We start from the raw sequence: 17,869 nt of genomic DNA on the forward strand, positions 1-17,869 counted from the left end.
AAAACTTAACAAACTCGATTGGTTATATTAGTTATCAGATTTGATAAACCTTGACCCAAAAATTTGATAGAATCTTAATTTAGAGATAACAATCAGGAAAGCCGACAATTAGATTTGATAAAACAGTGACTTAGGAATAACAATATACTTAAGAATCAAAAGCATTAGAAAAATACTTGGACCTAATGATAACCTTGTATTTAAGAACCCTAAGTATGAGAATGACGTAACGAAACTAGTTAATTTTTTATAAATCATTTTACAATCTTTATCCCTACAAAGAAATATTGTTTTGCCATAAATAAAAAGAAAACTCACGTTTATTTTTCAACTTGCTGCCTAAATTTACAAGTAAAAGAAACATAATATAGTCTCCTCTGACAAACTCTAATGGACCCTTTTGGGTTGTAAGCTAACGGGTCTAAACTAGTACTCAATTAACATAAGTCAAATAATGAAATAAACCCCTAAATAATGTCTAATGGGCTAGAACAAACCCAAATTAAAAATTATTATTCAAAATTAAATAAATAAATAAAATAGGATAATAAAAACAAAATCTTCATGCTAAAATTTCTCTTTGTAGCTTGAATCTCCAATTTTCATACATTATTGGCAGATTTCAGTCCTGAATTCAAATATGTTGTTTTCTCTCGTCTGAATAAATTAATATGCCTATAATATATTGATAGAAAGCTTGAGATGTTTAGTCTCTATAACAACTTGAATTGCAACACAATTGCACCTGTAGCTCCAGATATGTTTCAAATAGTACATGAAAGTCTAGTTTTGCAGATTGGACAATATTCATCTAGTAACTTTGATCTTATGAAATAATATATTTTTTAACTCCATTTAATCTGAAAATTTACAAGAATATAGTTTCATGTGTCTAGTATTTCCCTATAAGATTTCAACTTGAATTGATGAACGGTTTGAGAGATATGCTTGATCTCATAACCTGTAATTCGATAACATTTTAAGGTCAAATTCGGACATGACTTAGTTTGTATCACATAACTTGTAATTCAATAACAAATTAAAAAAACTCAATTTCTAATAAAAAAACTCAATTTTTAATTAAAAAAACTCAATTAATTTATTATTTCTATATAACAAATTCTCATAGCACTCAAGTATATCAGTTAACAACAACTAATAAATTATCTCGTGGACGAGTCTACATCATTAGAACCATGAACATATCGTCGTGCATGAAAAATTATCTCATCCTCCTCTACTGCAAGGTCTAAATGGTGAGCCTCCTCAACCTCTTTAAGTTTATAACAACATGATAAGAACCAAATGGAGAAAGTGGTGTGCACAACATCGTCAATAGCATCATGTCAAAAGCTTTATGACCCTCTCGTATTAAAAAAAGTTAACATAATATATAAAAAAAAGATGTATCATCATATAAATAAGATATTTATAAATGTAAATACATAGTTTCATTTCAGATATTTTATTTATTACATTTGTATTAATTGTTAGAAATGAAAAATCAAAGGGAGAAATAATATTACGGATTGTTGAAAATCAAAAGGATTATCGAATTTATTGGCATCAATGAGTGGATTGTCGGAATGTTAACAATCAGAAGTATCGGATCTATTAGCATCCATGAGGGAATTGATGGATGTTGACAATCAGAAGAATTATCAGTTTATTTGCATCCATGAAGGGATTGTTGGAATGTTGATAATCAGAAGAATTATCGGATTTATTGGCATCTGTAAAGGGATTGCTAGAATGTTGACAATCATAAGGATTATTGAATTTATTAGCATATGTGAGAGGATGGCCCAACTGTTGACAATCAGAAAGATTGTTGGATATATTGGCATTCATGAGAGGATAATTGTAATAACGATGATTTGAGGTTATGGCCTCTTTAGAATAAGTGACAATATCAACAGTTTTGGCTATAATAGCTAAAACATGTTAATTCAGCTTGGAATTTCTTTACTACATGCCTTGGCTAGATCCCACCATTTTAAATACCCACAGAATTGTGATTTAATATGTCCAGCTTCACTATAATACATACACAAGTATTTTGATCATGCAACTCATACTTTACAATTTAGATTGTGTGATCCAAATAATCAATCTCGATGAGCAATATAATTTGGTGAGCCAAATATTGTCTTAAATTTTAAATTAGTTTACTCTTATTGAGGCTTGGATCGTCAAGCCACCATGGCAATGGTCAAGCTCTCTATTCATTGTTGCTCTACAAATAGCATTACAGTGTATATATACACGAGTTTCTTTAAAATCCAATATTAGGTTCTTCTTGAGATTTTGACCTTAAGTTTGTTCATATTTTGCATCGAGTCTATTCAAGAAGATGTGAACATGTAATCATTCAATTGATTATTTAAGTTTGTTCATATTTTGCATCGAGTCTATTCAAGAAGATGTGAACATGTAATCATTCAATTGATTATTTATATGCAAGAACATCATTAGGATCTTTCATTGCAATCTTATCACGAAGGTTCAACTTCTAAAAAATCCCAATAACATCAAAATAATAAGTTGAGAGAGAACAATCAAGCATTTGGTGGAAAATATGCATTGATTTAGTGTAAAGATTTATGATTCATCTAATTCATCGAAGTCTTGGCCAAACAACTTCAGATTTCCCATATAGTGGGCAATCAGAGTAGCGTTTCATAATTTCTGGTGACATATACATAAGTAACTGTCCATTGACCTATTGATTTTTTACATACCACTTTGTATTGGGATGTTTCATTTATAATAAATCCAAGCTTCTCATATCTTGCAATATGCTTCTTTATAATTTGGGACCATACATCATAATTGGTTTTGGTCAAGGATGATGACAACTTTGAAGTCAAAGTTTTCTAATTGAATATGTATATCTAGAATTGGTGATTCAAGTGTAAATAGGGATTTAGATTGATCATGGATCATACTGTAGAAAAGATATTCAGTAATATGATACGGGTATGGCTTAAATATATTCAATTTGAATATATGGTACATATGTTGATGTTCTATTATGTTGTAGTATGATTTCTCTATTCTACCATGATAACATGTAGAGAAATGGCAATGTAGTAATAGAGGAAGAATGGTTAAGAACAATAAGGTTCAGTAAATCACTTCTTTTAATTAAAAGTCATAAATAGTTAATGTATAATAACGAAACTAGAAAATGAATAATTATATAAATCCTAGAAATAATTATTAGAATTTTGTGTAATTTATATATTACAGAAAAAAACTAAAAGACATCACTAAAACACTATGGTCCTAAACTTATTGTACTATGGATTTGAATACTATAATAATATTTTTCCCTTCTCAAACAAAATCAATTAACTTATTATTGGAGTCTTCTACATAACTTGTCATTTTTATATTGATTGAGGAAAAATTAGTCTTTTAATATTTTGGTGGTATGGTGAAATAACTAACTTATCCTTAAAAGCAAATTTTTAAAAAACTAGCATCCAATAGCTTTTTTATATTTTTTTTGCTTTAAAAATATAATTAAATGACTAAACTGCCCTTAAAATCAAGATTTCTTTAAAATGTTTCTCTTATTACTATTTATTTTATCTTCTCCCTCATCCTTGATTTCCGTGTTTGGCCTTTTAAATTTTCAAAGCAGTCATTTAATTTGTTTTTCCTTTAGATTTGATCAATGTTTCTCTTATTACTATTTGTTTTATCTAAAATAATTTATATAATTAGATTTTTTTTTTAATTTCATCATCCTTTAATTTTTTTTATATGTTAGATTTGATCCATATTCTTTTGATTGCTATTTTTACTTAACATGATTTTTCAAATTGATTTTTTTTTTTTACAATTTCATCATCCTTCAATTCCTTTTCTATTATATTTGATCCTTATTATTTTGATTGCTATTTTTCTTACTTTGAAAAAAAAATTAAATTGATATTTTTTTTCTGATTTCATCCTTCAACATTAAATTGGTTGAAAAATAAGATTCTTAATTGAGCCCAAATTAAGGATTTAATAGGTTGCAAGATTAAAATATTAGCCCAAGTTTAGGACATTCACCCAGGTTTGTGATGGAAACCTTTTGATCATGTGATCAAGCAACCTCTAACGAAGTTGAAATACAATCTGAAAAGTCAAAAATCAGGTTTGACAGAACACTGACCTAAAGGTAACCCTATACCTAAGAATCAAAGGTATTGGAATAAACTTGGATCTAGAAAGAACCTTGTACCTACAAACTTGAAGTATACGAATAATGCCACAAAGTGAGTTAGTTTTTAATAAGTCAGTGCATTATCTTTGTCCTGGTATAGAAAGTATTGCAACATGCAAAACAAAAGAAAATCTTGTTTATTCAAGTTATCATAGCTGTCAAAACTTGTAGCCATAAAGCAATATATAGTCTTATCTAAATAACATTAATGCCTTTTGGGTTGCAAGTCAATGAACTTTATCTAATAATTAACAAATACAAGTCTAATATTGAAATAAACCCTAAAAGAATATTTAATAGGTCAAAACAAACCCAATTTAGAATAAAGTCCAAAGCTAATAATATATAACACTAAAATAAATAAATAAAACAAAATTTTTTTGTATGAAATCCCCATGCATGGCCAAAACTCCCCCTTCACTTTCCTTGGAGGTTTTGTTGAAACTTCATGCTCCAAATTAGCTACGAAACTTTTTTTTTTAATCGCTGGAATTTTTTCCTTTAAACTGTCTCCCTTTAGTCTCCTTGATGTGCTGGAAAATCCTATAAAATAAGAAAAATAACAACAAAAAAATCTCAAGCCTCCTTGTCATCACATACATTCCATAATAGATATGAAATCCTTACAAACTATGGATAATAGTTTTTGCCATAAATTTCTCCTTGTTTGAAATGGAATCCTTCTAAAATAGGTAAGGTAGTATCTGCCACACATGCTTCTAAAAGCATTAAGAAATTCTTATATTGACTTAAATCCATAATACACAAGGAAACAATGTTTCTCTAATTTTTGCACATTCCTCATAGATTTCAATGTTGACTTCAAACAAATCGTTCGAATGAATAAGCAAGCCTATCTTATATCGATAGAAAGGTACTAATATCTAGTTTACAATCGATTAGAATATTAGTATAATTCATTTTGTATCTCCAGATATAGTCCAAACAGTAGACAAAGGTTTAGACAAATAGATTTGACAAGATTCATCCAATACCTTTGACTCTTTCAAATAATCTATTATCGGATTCAAATTGACCTGAAATTTTACCCCAATGTATAACAACATGTCTAGAAATATCTATAAAAAATTTATCTCGGTCTAACAATCGAGTTGAAAGTTATGTTTGATAACATAAAATTGAACAGTGGAAAATTTTACGCCAAAATTTAAATCTGACTTTCTTTGGATTGTATTAGTTTGCTTCTTCTTTTTTTCCTATTTTTAAAGCTCATGCATTTTCATCACTGAACATTTATTTAATTAGATATTGGACTCTGTTATTTTTTATTTTCTTTTTATATGATTTTTCATTAATTTTAAAAATGACCTCGATTATCTCAAGTCTTTTTATTTGTCATTCTTTATTAAATTTAGTTTTTTTCTTAAAAAAATTTTGTTTTTGAATTAAATTAAATTAATTGATTAGATATAAGCATGAAATACTCACTTCATAATATTTTTGTTTAGGTTGCTTTCTAGATTGTTTCTCTGACGGTGTGTACACCTCTTTCAGTGTCGTTGTGCAGCCTTTCGTAGTAGCATTAGAATAGTTTCAATGGAATCTTTCTGGTGGTAAGGCAATGTTCATGACGTAGTGACAGTGAATACTACAGTGAATCTTTGATGGGCTTTTCTTTCTTCTCCTCCCAAAAATGATATTGGCAGCTCAATGGTTATAGTTAATTATTGTCATTTTGCTTTATCGTTTTATTTATTGTTGTTGTCTTTTTTTATCATATTGTTAAATTAATCGAGTTTATTGAACCCAATAAAGTTAATGATAATGGTCTCATATTTTTCTTATTTCTTTAAAAACATTGACATAGCCTAAACATTATTTTTTTATGTCTTGCAAAATTTAACTTGGTCTGTGACGTAGTGTAAGCATATCCTCTCTCTTTTTTCATTGATTTTTCAAGAAGAAAATTTATTTTTTTCTTCACTACATGATATACAAACTTAATTTAGCCCAATAAATCTTAAATAATATAAGTTTGCGTTTTTACCTCCTCGCATCCAATCTATTGTGAAACAAAATTTTCTTTATGTGTTTTCAATTAAAAATGTTTTCTTAAAAAATAATTTCAATCATTATCAAAATATATTTTTATTTGCCATGTAATACATTGATCCGTTACAAATCGTCAATAATCCAAAAATAATAATAAAAATTTATCAAAAGGATACTCTATAAAATAAAATAATTAATTGCCGCAACAATTGTCACACTCCAAAATTACATTATGATCATTCATTAATAAGCTTCATGTAAGAACAAAAATCTGTCATCATGAAACTAGCGTTGTCATGCTAGGCGGCCGAGTTTTCACCTCGATTTGTCATGCCATGCGAGCTAACTTCAATCCTCTGCTATGAAACCTTTGACATTAGATGTTTTACTGCTTATGTCAGTTAAGGAGGTGAAGCATCCCATCCTAAATCTTACAGACAGGAAAAGCAACTCAAATCCAATCAAACTTATTTGTAATTTTATGTAATGTTGTCGTGCTTTCTTCCCTCTATTGGTTAAGAGGGGAAGCGTGTTGTTGTCATCTTTGTTGAAATATGAGGCCTTGAACAAACCGAGTGCCCCAGGAGCACGCTTGCACTCATCCACCATAAATTGAATATAAAGAAGTACTTGGAACACCGTTAAAATTGTATTTTAAAAAAATTAAATTTTTTTATTTGACATTATTTAATTTTTTATATTTTTAGATCGTTTTGATGTGTTAGTGTAAAAAATATTTTGTAAAAAATATTATTTTGATGTATTTTCGAGCAAAAAAATATTTTAAACTGCAATTGCTACCACATTCTCAAATACCCCTGAAATAATATTCGATGAGTCACAACCAACCTTACCGCTTACTGTAATTCAAAGTTTATATATTATTCCAATAAAAAAAGATATTTAGTTTATTATAATAACAACATAAAAAGTAAAAAAATTATTCAAGGAAAGTTTAGAGTGCATACATGTCTATATATATATATATATATATATATATATATATATATATATATATATATATATATGTTTTTAATGCAAACATGCTTTCAATGTAAAAAACAATATTGGCATACATATTAAGCATATTTTCAAGCTTGCAATTAATATAAAATTAAAGTCTTAGCATACATACTAATAATAAAAATAACTAAGTTTAAATTAAAACAAGTAAAGATATTTACTTGCTGAAGGACTTTAAATTAATGAAACTTTTGTTTTTGTCAATGATAAATTATTTATCTTTTAAAGCTTTATTGCTCTTTATTTGTATAATTATGATGTTTGCAATATACTTCACAAGATCTTAATAACACCACTTTTGTTTAAATATACTTCCAAATAAGGTCTTTCAACAAAAACTTATATAACTCAAATATCTTTCAATATAAGCTCTAAATTCAAGAAAAAAAATCAAAGCATAAAAAATAACACTACAATATAAGATGGGGAAGAGTATATAAAAATCTGGAAAACATTAGCTTAAACCCCCCCCCCTCTCTTTATAGTGAATTTTGTATGTTAAAATGTTAAATAATTAATTCCCACCATTCAATCTTTGATTGGCCACCATGAAATAAGAATTATATTTGAATATAATGGTTATAAATCTGAATTTTTTAAGATGAAAAAAATTATTCAAATTTGCTAAAAATATTTCTGGAGGAGACTATTAAAATTCTTCTTGAACTAGATCCAAGTTCAAATTTCAATTGATAAAAAAATAATTTTTTATAGTCCAAAATATTATTTTACCCTAACCTAAGCCTAAGCATAAGCCGAGTCATCATGTATGTGAGTTTAAATCTAAAGCATACTTTACTTAGGGCATCATCTCTCTAAAAGTTTATGTGTTTCTTGAGTTTAATTTTAACTTTTCAACTATCCATTTTTATTTATTTTCAATGTGTGATAGTGTTTTTTAAATTTCACCAAAACATGACAATCTAGAGCTTTTTTATATCAATTTCTCAATCACTCATAATTTATTTAAATCATGTTAATATTTTATATTAAATAACATATATTGAGTATTGAATTCCAATAAAGTTCCTCTGCATTCCTATTTTTCCAAATAATCCAGCAAGTGCAAATAAAAACCCACGCAAGCAATTAGCAAAAAGCCAACTGCATAAATCCTCTTCAAAGAACTTGTTACGCTGCACAGCAGGACAAAGTTTGTGCCAAATAGGGAGTGCTTTCTCACAACCCCGCAACACACGAAGGACAGTCTCAGGTTTACCACCACATCTAGCACGTAAAGGAGAAGGAACCATGGCACCCTCATATCTTTCATCGGCAAGCAGCCTATTCCAACTGAGAACTTAATGCTTCTGAGCAGCCTTAATCTTCCAAATCCAGCACCAACTATCCATCTTTACAATTGGACCCTCTTCCATGAGATAAGAAAATCCACTTTTAGCAGAGCATTTCCCATTAGAATTTCACTGTCATTCGAGTTGCCACTTGAGTGCATACCTTGAATCCTGCTAATAACAGAGGTGAGAAGCAAACGAATTAGCAAATCCAAATTCCAGCCTGCTGAATCAGAAACAGAATCACTTTCTAAAGTCTTTCCCGCTCCGGAATCGAGCCTACTCTACGACAAAGTGACCCTCCTAAACACCAGTCATTAGATTTATTTTACATTATTCCATTGATCAGTTTGGTATACTTTCCTTCTTTCATTCTTACTGGATTTAACCGTTTTATCAACGGAAATTTCTAGTGGTATTTACACTAACAATCCATTTATGATTATTTTATCAATGAAATTACAGACAAAAAATATCTATCAAAAAAACATTCACAGGTAATTTCTAATATGTTGATGAGCCCCTCGTTAATATGTTCAAAAAACTAAGAACATATGACAACTATATATAAAAACTATATATGAATCTGTCAGTAATTTCTGATTCCTCAAAAAAAAAAAAAATCATTGATGGAGAACTTAGTATGAAAACTATCCTCCAAAAACCAAGAACAGATGAATATCAGAGAAAAGTAGAAGCTTTTGTTGAATTATGTTCCGAATCCTTTTTTCAATGTTTAACTGTTTAGAGTAAGATCTTTTTTTATTATTTAACTTTGTTTGTTGTTTGATGCAGAAGATATAGAATTTTGCCTTTGATCTAAAAGTACTAGAAAAAGCACTTGTTAAGAGCTTGGGAATCTCTTTTGAGAGAGAACTTTTTTTCATGGTTTAGTAATAAGAATATTCTTAAGCTAGTTTTCACATATCAAAACTACTGATTTTTACTTGAAAAAAAAAAACATGTTGCTAAAAGGGGTGTTCACGGTTTGGTTTAGTTTGATTTAGACTTAAAAAACCAATCGAACCGAGTTATATTAGTTTTGTGAAATATTAACCAAACCGAACCAAAATCCAGTTCAAACCGAACTGGTTCAGTTCTGTTAAATTTAGTTTTTTTGGCTAAAAACCGAGAAACCTAATCACATCACCAGGAAACCTAAAAATTCAACAAATCATGAAGTTAACAAAATCAACAGCAAACTTGAACTTATTATGAAGCTAACATTCCTGCCCAACAACAGCAACCATGCTTTCACATCGAAGCCAACCTTGTAACCTATGATACATTTATATCAAAATTATTTTTTAACCTAGAAGAACATACACTGATTAAAAAAAAAATTCAAATCAAATAGCCTCACAAGAGTTCGAAACATTATTCAGGAGCAAATAAGCAAAATCTAAAAAATAGAACTTATGATATCCCATATCGGAAGCGAGCGTCCAGAGTCAGGGCCTTATAAGTGCATGCTCACTTTGATTAGTAAGACGCGTTTTGGGGTCATGCGTGGCTACCAAGAACAAAACCGTGAGGGGAATCTGGGTGGAAACCCTGGATATGGGTGGACTGGGAGGCCCAAAGCAGATAATATCTTGCTAGTGAGGTGGGGTGTTACATTTGGTATCAGAGCCGAGGATGGCTCGTCTTAAGGTAGGGGGATTGTGATATCCCACATCGAAAGCGAGCGTCCAAAGCCAGGGCCTTATAAGTGCATGCTCACCATGACTAGTAAGACGCGTTTTGGGGCCATGCGTGGCTACCAAGAACAAAACCGTGAGGGGGACCTGGGTGGAAGCCCTGGACATGGGTGGACTGGGAGACCCAAAGCGGACAATATCTTGCTAGTGAGGTGGGGTGTTACATTTGGTATCAGAACCGAGGACAGCTCGTCTTAAGGTGGGGGGATTATGATATCCTACATCGGAAGTGAGCGTTCAGAGCCAGGGCCTTATAAATGTATGCTCACCTTAACTAGTAAGACGCGTTTTGGGGTCATGCATGGCTGCCAAGAACAAAACTGTGAGGGGGACCTAGGTGGAAGCTCTGGACATGGGTGAACTGGGAGGCCCAAAGCGGACAATATCTTGTTGGTGAGGTGGGGTGTTACAGAACTGAACTCTATCATGCATGATGTAGATCTGAATTTTTAGATATGCAAGAATGGAGGAGGATCGCGACAGCTTGCACATAAGTAAAGAGAGAAGAGAAGTCCTGCCTGCTGTAGATCTGGATTTATAGATCTGCAAGAATGGAGGAGGATCGCGACGACTTGCACAGAAGTAAAGAGAGAAGAGAAACCAGGAAAATGGAGAAGAGAGAAGAGAATGTAAACTTGAAAACTTGAATGCATAGCAGTTGAAAACTTGAAAGGGAAAAGAAGAATGAGTTTTGAGGTGAAGAGGTGGTTTGTAATTTGCACAGACAGCGGCTTTTTGTGAGGGTAAGGGAGAGGGTGGGTTATGTTAGGGTTAGGCTAATTAATTATTTATACCTCTGCACATATGGCGGCCTTTTAGGCTTGTTTAGTTGGTTTGGTTTGGTTTGTTAGTTTTAGTTTTAAAACTGAAATCGAACCGGACCTGTTAAAATTTATGATTTTAAAAATTAGTTTAATCGATTTTTCATCTAGATTCAGTATTTTTAGTTAATTTTTCTTTGGTTTTTTTTATTTTCTCAGCAAATCAGTTTTTTTGAACACCCCTTGTTGCTAATAAAATATTATGTTATTGTTTTTTAAAACATAATGGTTTTTTGTGAAGGAGTTATTTTTTTAATAATATATTTTTTTATATAAAAAAGTTTTTAAAATTAATTTACTCGTTAATATTGAACAAGAATAAATTATCTATTTTATTAATTTTTTCTTATAAATATTTTATATAATCTTATCAAATTCATTGTTCTCATGTTTTTCATATATGTGTAAAAACAATCTATCCATAATTTTTTAAGTTTCTTAGTTTTCTTAATTGAAACTTACTTTTGCAATTGTAAGACAACTTTTTACTTAAAAAAACAATGCTAAAATATTTCATTAAAATAACAAAAAAAATGTTTATAAAAAAATTAATAAAATTAATTGATTAAATTTTTATTTTCATTTTTATTAGAAATCATTATAGTTTTCCCAAATAATTTTTTCATTACTTTAGCTTGCACTAAATTTTTACATTTCAAAAATATTAAAAAAAATTATTTTTTTCTATACTTCAAATTATTTTATGATATATTATTGTAAAAAATAAATTTTAAAAAATATTATTTGAATATATTTCTAAAAAACATTTTTAAAAAATTAATTACAACTACAGTAACATCGTTCACAACATAACAACTTCATAGCCAGTGCTTCAGTACAGTATTATAATGCTCGTCCCAATCTCAGCATGCAAACAAGCTACATGCCATTTTGACTCTTTAACAGTTGAAGCTTACCATGAAAAAGCAAATAAGAACTGAACGGAAGACAGCACCAATGTTTTTTAAAAATCCAAAGCCTAAAAAGAATCCTTGATCACCACCAAGAAAAGCCGCTTCCAAGTTTATTGCAGCACAATACTAAAGATTACTTCACAGAGGACTCATGCACCAAAAATAGGAGGACAAGGCATTCTTCCATGGCAGAAATGAACTTTCATATAAAATAACTTAGACTGAGAAGCACCTTTGTCAGCAACGTCCCTTTCTCCCTCACAAGAAACTCGAGACTTCTCAAATTCACAGCTAGTTGATGTGGCTTCCATTAATAAATCCAGGCAAAAGATTATCTCCAATTAGAGCAAAACTAGAAAAAGCATTCTCAAATTGACCGATAGCCAGCCAAACTATATCTAGTTACCATTAATGGGTTCTTAACTAAACACCCAAATCACCAGTGCGCTTCTCACATGCTTTAACAACATGCCACAAAAAAATAAAACATACATCATGTTTTCCAAAATCTTTCTGAATCAGTACCCTATTTCCTCAAAACCTGCACTATGTTATCCCAACAGCTCTTTCGTAACAGAAAATAGAAAAAAGGTGTTCCTAACAGCCATGAGCCACCAAAATCATGAATTTCTTACATCTTTACATGGTTATCATTTTCATCTCCAATGCAGAAGATGTATTTCATGCTATACTCTATAGCATTGCATGCTTGAGAAATCAATACCACATCATATTACACTACATTATATTATCAATGACATTACTTGACAGAACTTTGCATGCAAGCCAGACAGCCAATTTAAATTACATTAGAAAAGGAACACTACTGCAGAATTCATGCTCCGGATCTATGGTATTGAGCATTTAACTTCTAGACACATTTATCCAAAATAAACAAATGATTTCCAGCATAACAGCATCAAGGACACCTTTTGTATATCAAACTACACAGGATCCTACTAGCCGAGAAACCAAACAATGAAAAGAACTTGTTCTACCTACAGCAATCAAACTCAAGAAATATCCTCAACATGCTATATAAGAGAAAACCTCCACTTCAAGATAAGAGTTTTCGCTGCCATAATAGACCAAAAGAAATTTTCCAATCATCCAGCAACAACCAAATCCCAGAGACCAGATCATACATGACTGCTTCTACTTGACAAAGAAATAAAATTATAAATTACAACAGACGGTTTTAGCTATATTATGTTGTCCTGCTTGTGGAGACCACCTATGAGTGCACGCACACAAAAGAAGGAACTAGCATGCCCATATTGAATCCAGTTCCATAAAAATAACAGCATGAAATTTGAAGCAGTTAAAAAGGTTTTGTTACCTTGACAAATCAAACATTGCAATTCATAACAAGCTTGCTAGATAAAACATTTTGGTTATAAGAAAACATGGGTGCCATGACAAAGCAGTTTGATGAGATTACAACCAAAAGGACTGAATTATCAAGGAGGGTCTGGAAAATCCAAAACAATCCCAGATTTCAGTAATTCAAATTTCATTGATGAAAGACAAATTGATGAAATTCTACACTTCAAAGAAACTACGGAAACAATTCATATGCCAAAACCAAAAACTGCCCGTATCTTGTTTAAAATAAGATCCCGCCATCCTCTTTCAGTATTCTCCACCACAGTTTCATTCCCATATCTGCATGAACAACAGGAGAAACAAAATACGAAAGACCATGAGCCCAAAGAAAAAAAAAAACCAACAAAACTTGACTAAAATGAAATTAAAAAACAAAGTTTTACTACTTCAAAACAAGAACTAACCTGTCTTCCTCGGGTATATCAGTATGCACCACCTTCACTATAGTAATCCCAGGTTCAGGCTCATCAAAAGTCAGTCTTACCTGCAATCACCATCCAAATTCATTCAGTTGAGCTATCTTAAACTATAATCAGTCTCAAACAATTCACAAACAATCCTGCTCACAGGAAAAAAAAAACCAAGTACCTATACAAAAATGGATAGAAAAAACAAAACAAAAATCCATTCAATTCAGCAATTTTCGCCTATTCATCACCAGTTCGTTAAATCAACCAAAATTTCAAAGCAAAACCAACAATTAACTGACCTTCGATACAATCCCATCAGGCCAGTTCCCAAACCTCCATTGCTGCACAATCAATTTCCCCTCCTGCAACTCCAAATTCCTCCCCGTCACAGACCCATCAAAAATACTAAACTCCCCTCCAACCTCTTTGCTAATCCTCGCATAACTCTGTGTAAACCCCTTCCACCTATTCTCATCCATCAATATCTCAAACAAATCCTTGGCCCTACAACTGAACTTCTCCGTCAAACTAATAGTCTTAAACCCCTCTTTCTTCACCTCCTTCTTCTCCACCACCGGAGACACACTCACCTTCCTCACCGATGCGCCAGCCACCGGCTGCCCCTTTTTCTCCACCTTCTTCGTCTCCAATTCTTCCTTAGCTGGCCCACCTTTCGCCATACTCTGCACGTAAGCTCTAACTTTATCCTCCACCACCGGCTTCCCTTTCGCAAACATAGCATCCTTCAAAGTCTTTCCAATTGGGCTTTCATCTTTCACCGTAACACGAATCTCAGGATCCTCGTCAGCATTCTCATCTGAAATGTACGGAATTTCAACAGATCCATCTACCTTCAATAAACTATTCCCTTCACTATCTTTGGCTTCGCCTTGCCACGAAAGAGCAACGTGTAACTCATAACCCGGAATAATCTTCCCCTTACGGACATTAACATACGCTTCTCCCTCGACTTTTTCAACTTTGTTGATTTTGATAAAGAGGTTTCCTTCACCGTCGAGGATTGTGAGGTTGTTGAGGAGTTTGGAGAGGAGATTTCTTGACCATTCTAAACAGTCTGTCTCAGCCCAGTGCCAGTTGTGTACGTTGGCTCCGTCTGGTCTGTCTTCCACGATCCAACGTTTGTCTCCTTCTCCGTACTTGGCCATTGACGATTCTTTGATGAAATTCAAGAATGGAGGAGATGAAAGGAGCGTTTTGGGTTTCTGAGAGAGATTCAAAGAAGAGAGGGAACCAGTGGTTTCGGTGAATGGATGGAGGGTTGATTCTTGTTCAGTTGTTCTTGTTCTTGATGATTCGGAAAGGTCTAGAATTTTTGAGGTCAGGTTTGGGCTTAGGGAGGGCAAGAAAAAAGAGGGATTTTGGAAAGGTCTAGAGTACTGGACCTTACTGAGTTTTATTAGGGTAATTGTTACTGTTGCCACCTGGTTGGTTGGTTGGGCGTCGGGCCTTTTTGGCTAAGACAGAGGATGAGTTTAATTAGCTTGTGCTTTTTAACTTTTGATTGCAGTGAAAAGAAAATTTATTTCCTCTTTCAATTTATTTTATTTATCCTTTACATGTTAATGGTATGTTTAAGAATATAATATAAGTTATTTTTTAAAATAATTTTTGTTTAAAAATATATTAAAATATTTTTTTATTTTTTAAAATTTATTTTTAATATCAGTATATCAAAACAATTTTAAAAAATAAAAAAATATTAATTTAATTTTAAAAAATTTCAAACATTTTTTAAAAATGTTGTTAAACTACAGTGCCAGATGGAGTGTGAGTTTGTTCTCCTGCAGCTGTGGCTAGGAAAAAATAATTTTCTATTTACATGTTATGAGTGTATTTGTTAGATATATAACTCATGTACATTAGTGACGATGTTGCATTTGAGGTCACTTTTGGGCTATGAATGTGTTTGAAAATACGGTACAAATCGTGTTTTTAAAAAGTTCAAAAAAAAAAATTTTAGCTAAAATTTAATATGGTTTATACATTTTGGATCGTTTTGATATGTTAATATCAAAAATTATTTTTAAAAAATAACAAAACATTGTTGGTATGTATTTCGGCACAAAAGGTTATTTGAAAAGCAATCACTACCACATTGCCAAACACATTTTAATTGATTGTCACCATGAGCCATAGGGTTTGACCTTCACGTTGGAATTCTTCTCTAGTTAAATTAATATGTGTGTGAGAATTTCTGCATGTGTAAAATCAAAATATCATCGAAAACAAGTTTTTTAATAGATTTAAGAGAATATTCGATTTTTAAGTCAATATCAATAAAGATGGAGAGAAACTTTTACGGTCTCTTTTTATATGCGAGTTTTTATCTTTTATATTGATCTTATCTTTATTGATGTGAGTTATTTTTATAAAGTTTTTATTTTTGTTAATTATTATTATCCTTTGATGAGATTGTTTATAAAAGAGACAATAAGTATCCAATGCCTCCATTGACTCCATTTGTTTGCTTAGAAAAGCAAATATGGTGGATGTAAGGGAGGAGGTTTTATTTTGAAACAATGAACCATTAAGGTCAAAGAATAGAAATCATGAGTCCCAAAATGTGTAACAAATAATTTGTTGTCCTGTCTTGTGTGCTTTAGTCAACTCCTAAACCTATACATTACCATTCTTTGCCATTGATTTGCTATTGATTTGTCCTATCTTGGGTTTAATTCAAGCAATTTACGGTTTATTTTTCCTATATGATGCATCATTTTGTTTCAATCTTACATGTTACATCTTTCAATGCCCTTGATTTGTTGTAATCTAGCCTTTATCTTCAAATCAAATTCTTAGGTCCATCCATGTTTTTCATCTTCTTAAAAAGATTTAACTGAAATCATCCTTGTGATCTTCAATCTTTATGTACTAGGTGTGTGTCAATGTTTTTAGGTTCAAAGACAAGGCTGAGAAGCCTAGTCAATATTGTTGAGCCAAACCTTTTAAGATTTAAAAACATGTTTGGTGAAGCGACAATTTACTTAAAAAAAAATATAGTTTTGGGTCCTTAAGTCATATTTGACAAACATGCTCTTAAAATAAATTTCTAATCTATGATTTTTAGCTAAGAGTATGATTGAGAAACCTGCCATAACATTTGTTTTAGCATTGTATTATGTTTTTTCAGTATTTTGTCAAAAACAACCTTAGTTAAATTTTAATTAGATTTCTGTTTTTTTAAAGATCATTGTAAAATTAATTTTAGGGTTCTCATATCTTTTTACCCTTTCATATTTAATGTTTTGGATTATATAAATAAAATATTTAGCATAATTTAGCATCTCTTAAAAATACCAAAAAGAAACTTAGAAAAATAGTTTTTTATATTTTGCATATATCATGAATTTAATAACAAATTTATTAACACCATAGAGGTTTGGCCTAAATTTTAAAAATACCAAAAAAATCTATTTGTTTATTTTTAATATAAAGAATTATAAACTTATATGTAAGATGTATTCTAGATATTAAAAGAAACAAATGCAAAAAATATATTTCAGTTTTAAAATGACTATATATAACCTATAAAGTCATTATCCACCTTACAAGGGTGAGACCTATTTTAACCAATAAACAGACTAATAATTAGAAAAACACAATAATTTCTTAGTAATATTCAGACAAATAAATAATGTAACTTACCTTAGGTAGAGTGTACTAAGAGTAATTTTATCGTCCCTTACCCAGATTCTAAAGATCAGTTAAAGTTTTTAGTAACCAAAATATTAAGTGGTGACTCTAAACCTTTTAAACAAAAAAAAACAAGAATTCTTTGTTCTTTTCAAATATACTTAAGATCCCGATCCAGAAAGATAATCATCACGACGCCGCTCACGTGCAATAAGAGTCATGGTGGTTGTACTATAATATTGATATTTACTTAACATAACCTGTAAATAAGAAGTATATATTCAGTCCAAGAATAATGTTTTTATCAAAGACAATTCTTATTATTATCATACTAATTCAATCATGTATATCAAACATAAAATTTTAAAAAAAAATTAATATTAGAAACATTTACATAAATAAGTTCAGTATTGTTTATTTTGAAAATTGAGTTTTAT

The 17,869-nt window shown here is 30.8% G+C and overlaps 1 protein-coding gene across 1 annotated transcript; it reads right to left on the minus strand.

Moving 5' to 3' along the window:
* Positions 1 to 13,359: 13,359 nt before the first annotated feature.
* Positions 13,360 to 15,170, minus strand: LOC133690050 (uncharacterized). The gene is made up of 3 exons (XM_062110197.1): positions 14,078 to 15,170; positions 13,773 to 13,852; positions 13,360 to 13,647 (listed from the first exon to the last, which is right to left on the minus strand). The coding sequence occupies exons 1-3, from the start codon at positions 14,942 to 14,944 to the stop codon at positions 13,554 to 13,556; spliced, it is 1,041 nt and encodes a 346-aa protein (XP_061966181.1). The 5' UTR covers positions 14,945 to 15,170; the 3' UTR covers positions 13,360 to 13,553.
* Positions 15,171 to 17,869: the final 2,699 nt, after the last annotated feature.

This window comes from Populus nigra, chromosome 3 (genome assembly GCF_951802175.1).
Source record: "Populus nigra chromosome 3, ddPopNigr1.1, whole genome shotgun sequence".
In the NCBI taxonomy this organism is placed as follows: Eukaryota; Viridiplantae; Streptophyta; class Magnoliopsida; order Malpighiales; family Salicaceae; genus Populus; species Populus nigra.

Bases quoted from the DNA above. Each gene is read 5' to 3' on its own strand.
- LOC133690050 (XM_062110197.1), bottom strand. From the start codon at position 14,944: ATGGCCAAGTACGGAGAAGGAGACAAACGTTGGATCGTGGAAGACAGA. The intron at 13,853-14,077 runs GTCAGTTAATTG...TGGTGATTGCAG, and splicing joins CTGATGGGATTGTATCGAAG to GTAAGACTGACTTTTGATGA. The intron at 13,648-13,772 runs GTTAGTTCTTGT...TTGTTCATGCAG, and splicing joins GATATACCCGAGGAAGACAG to ATATGGGAATGAAACTGTGG.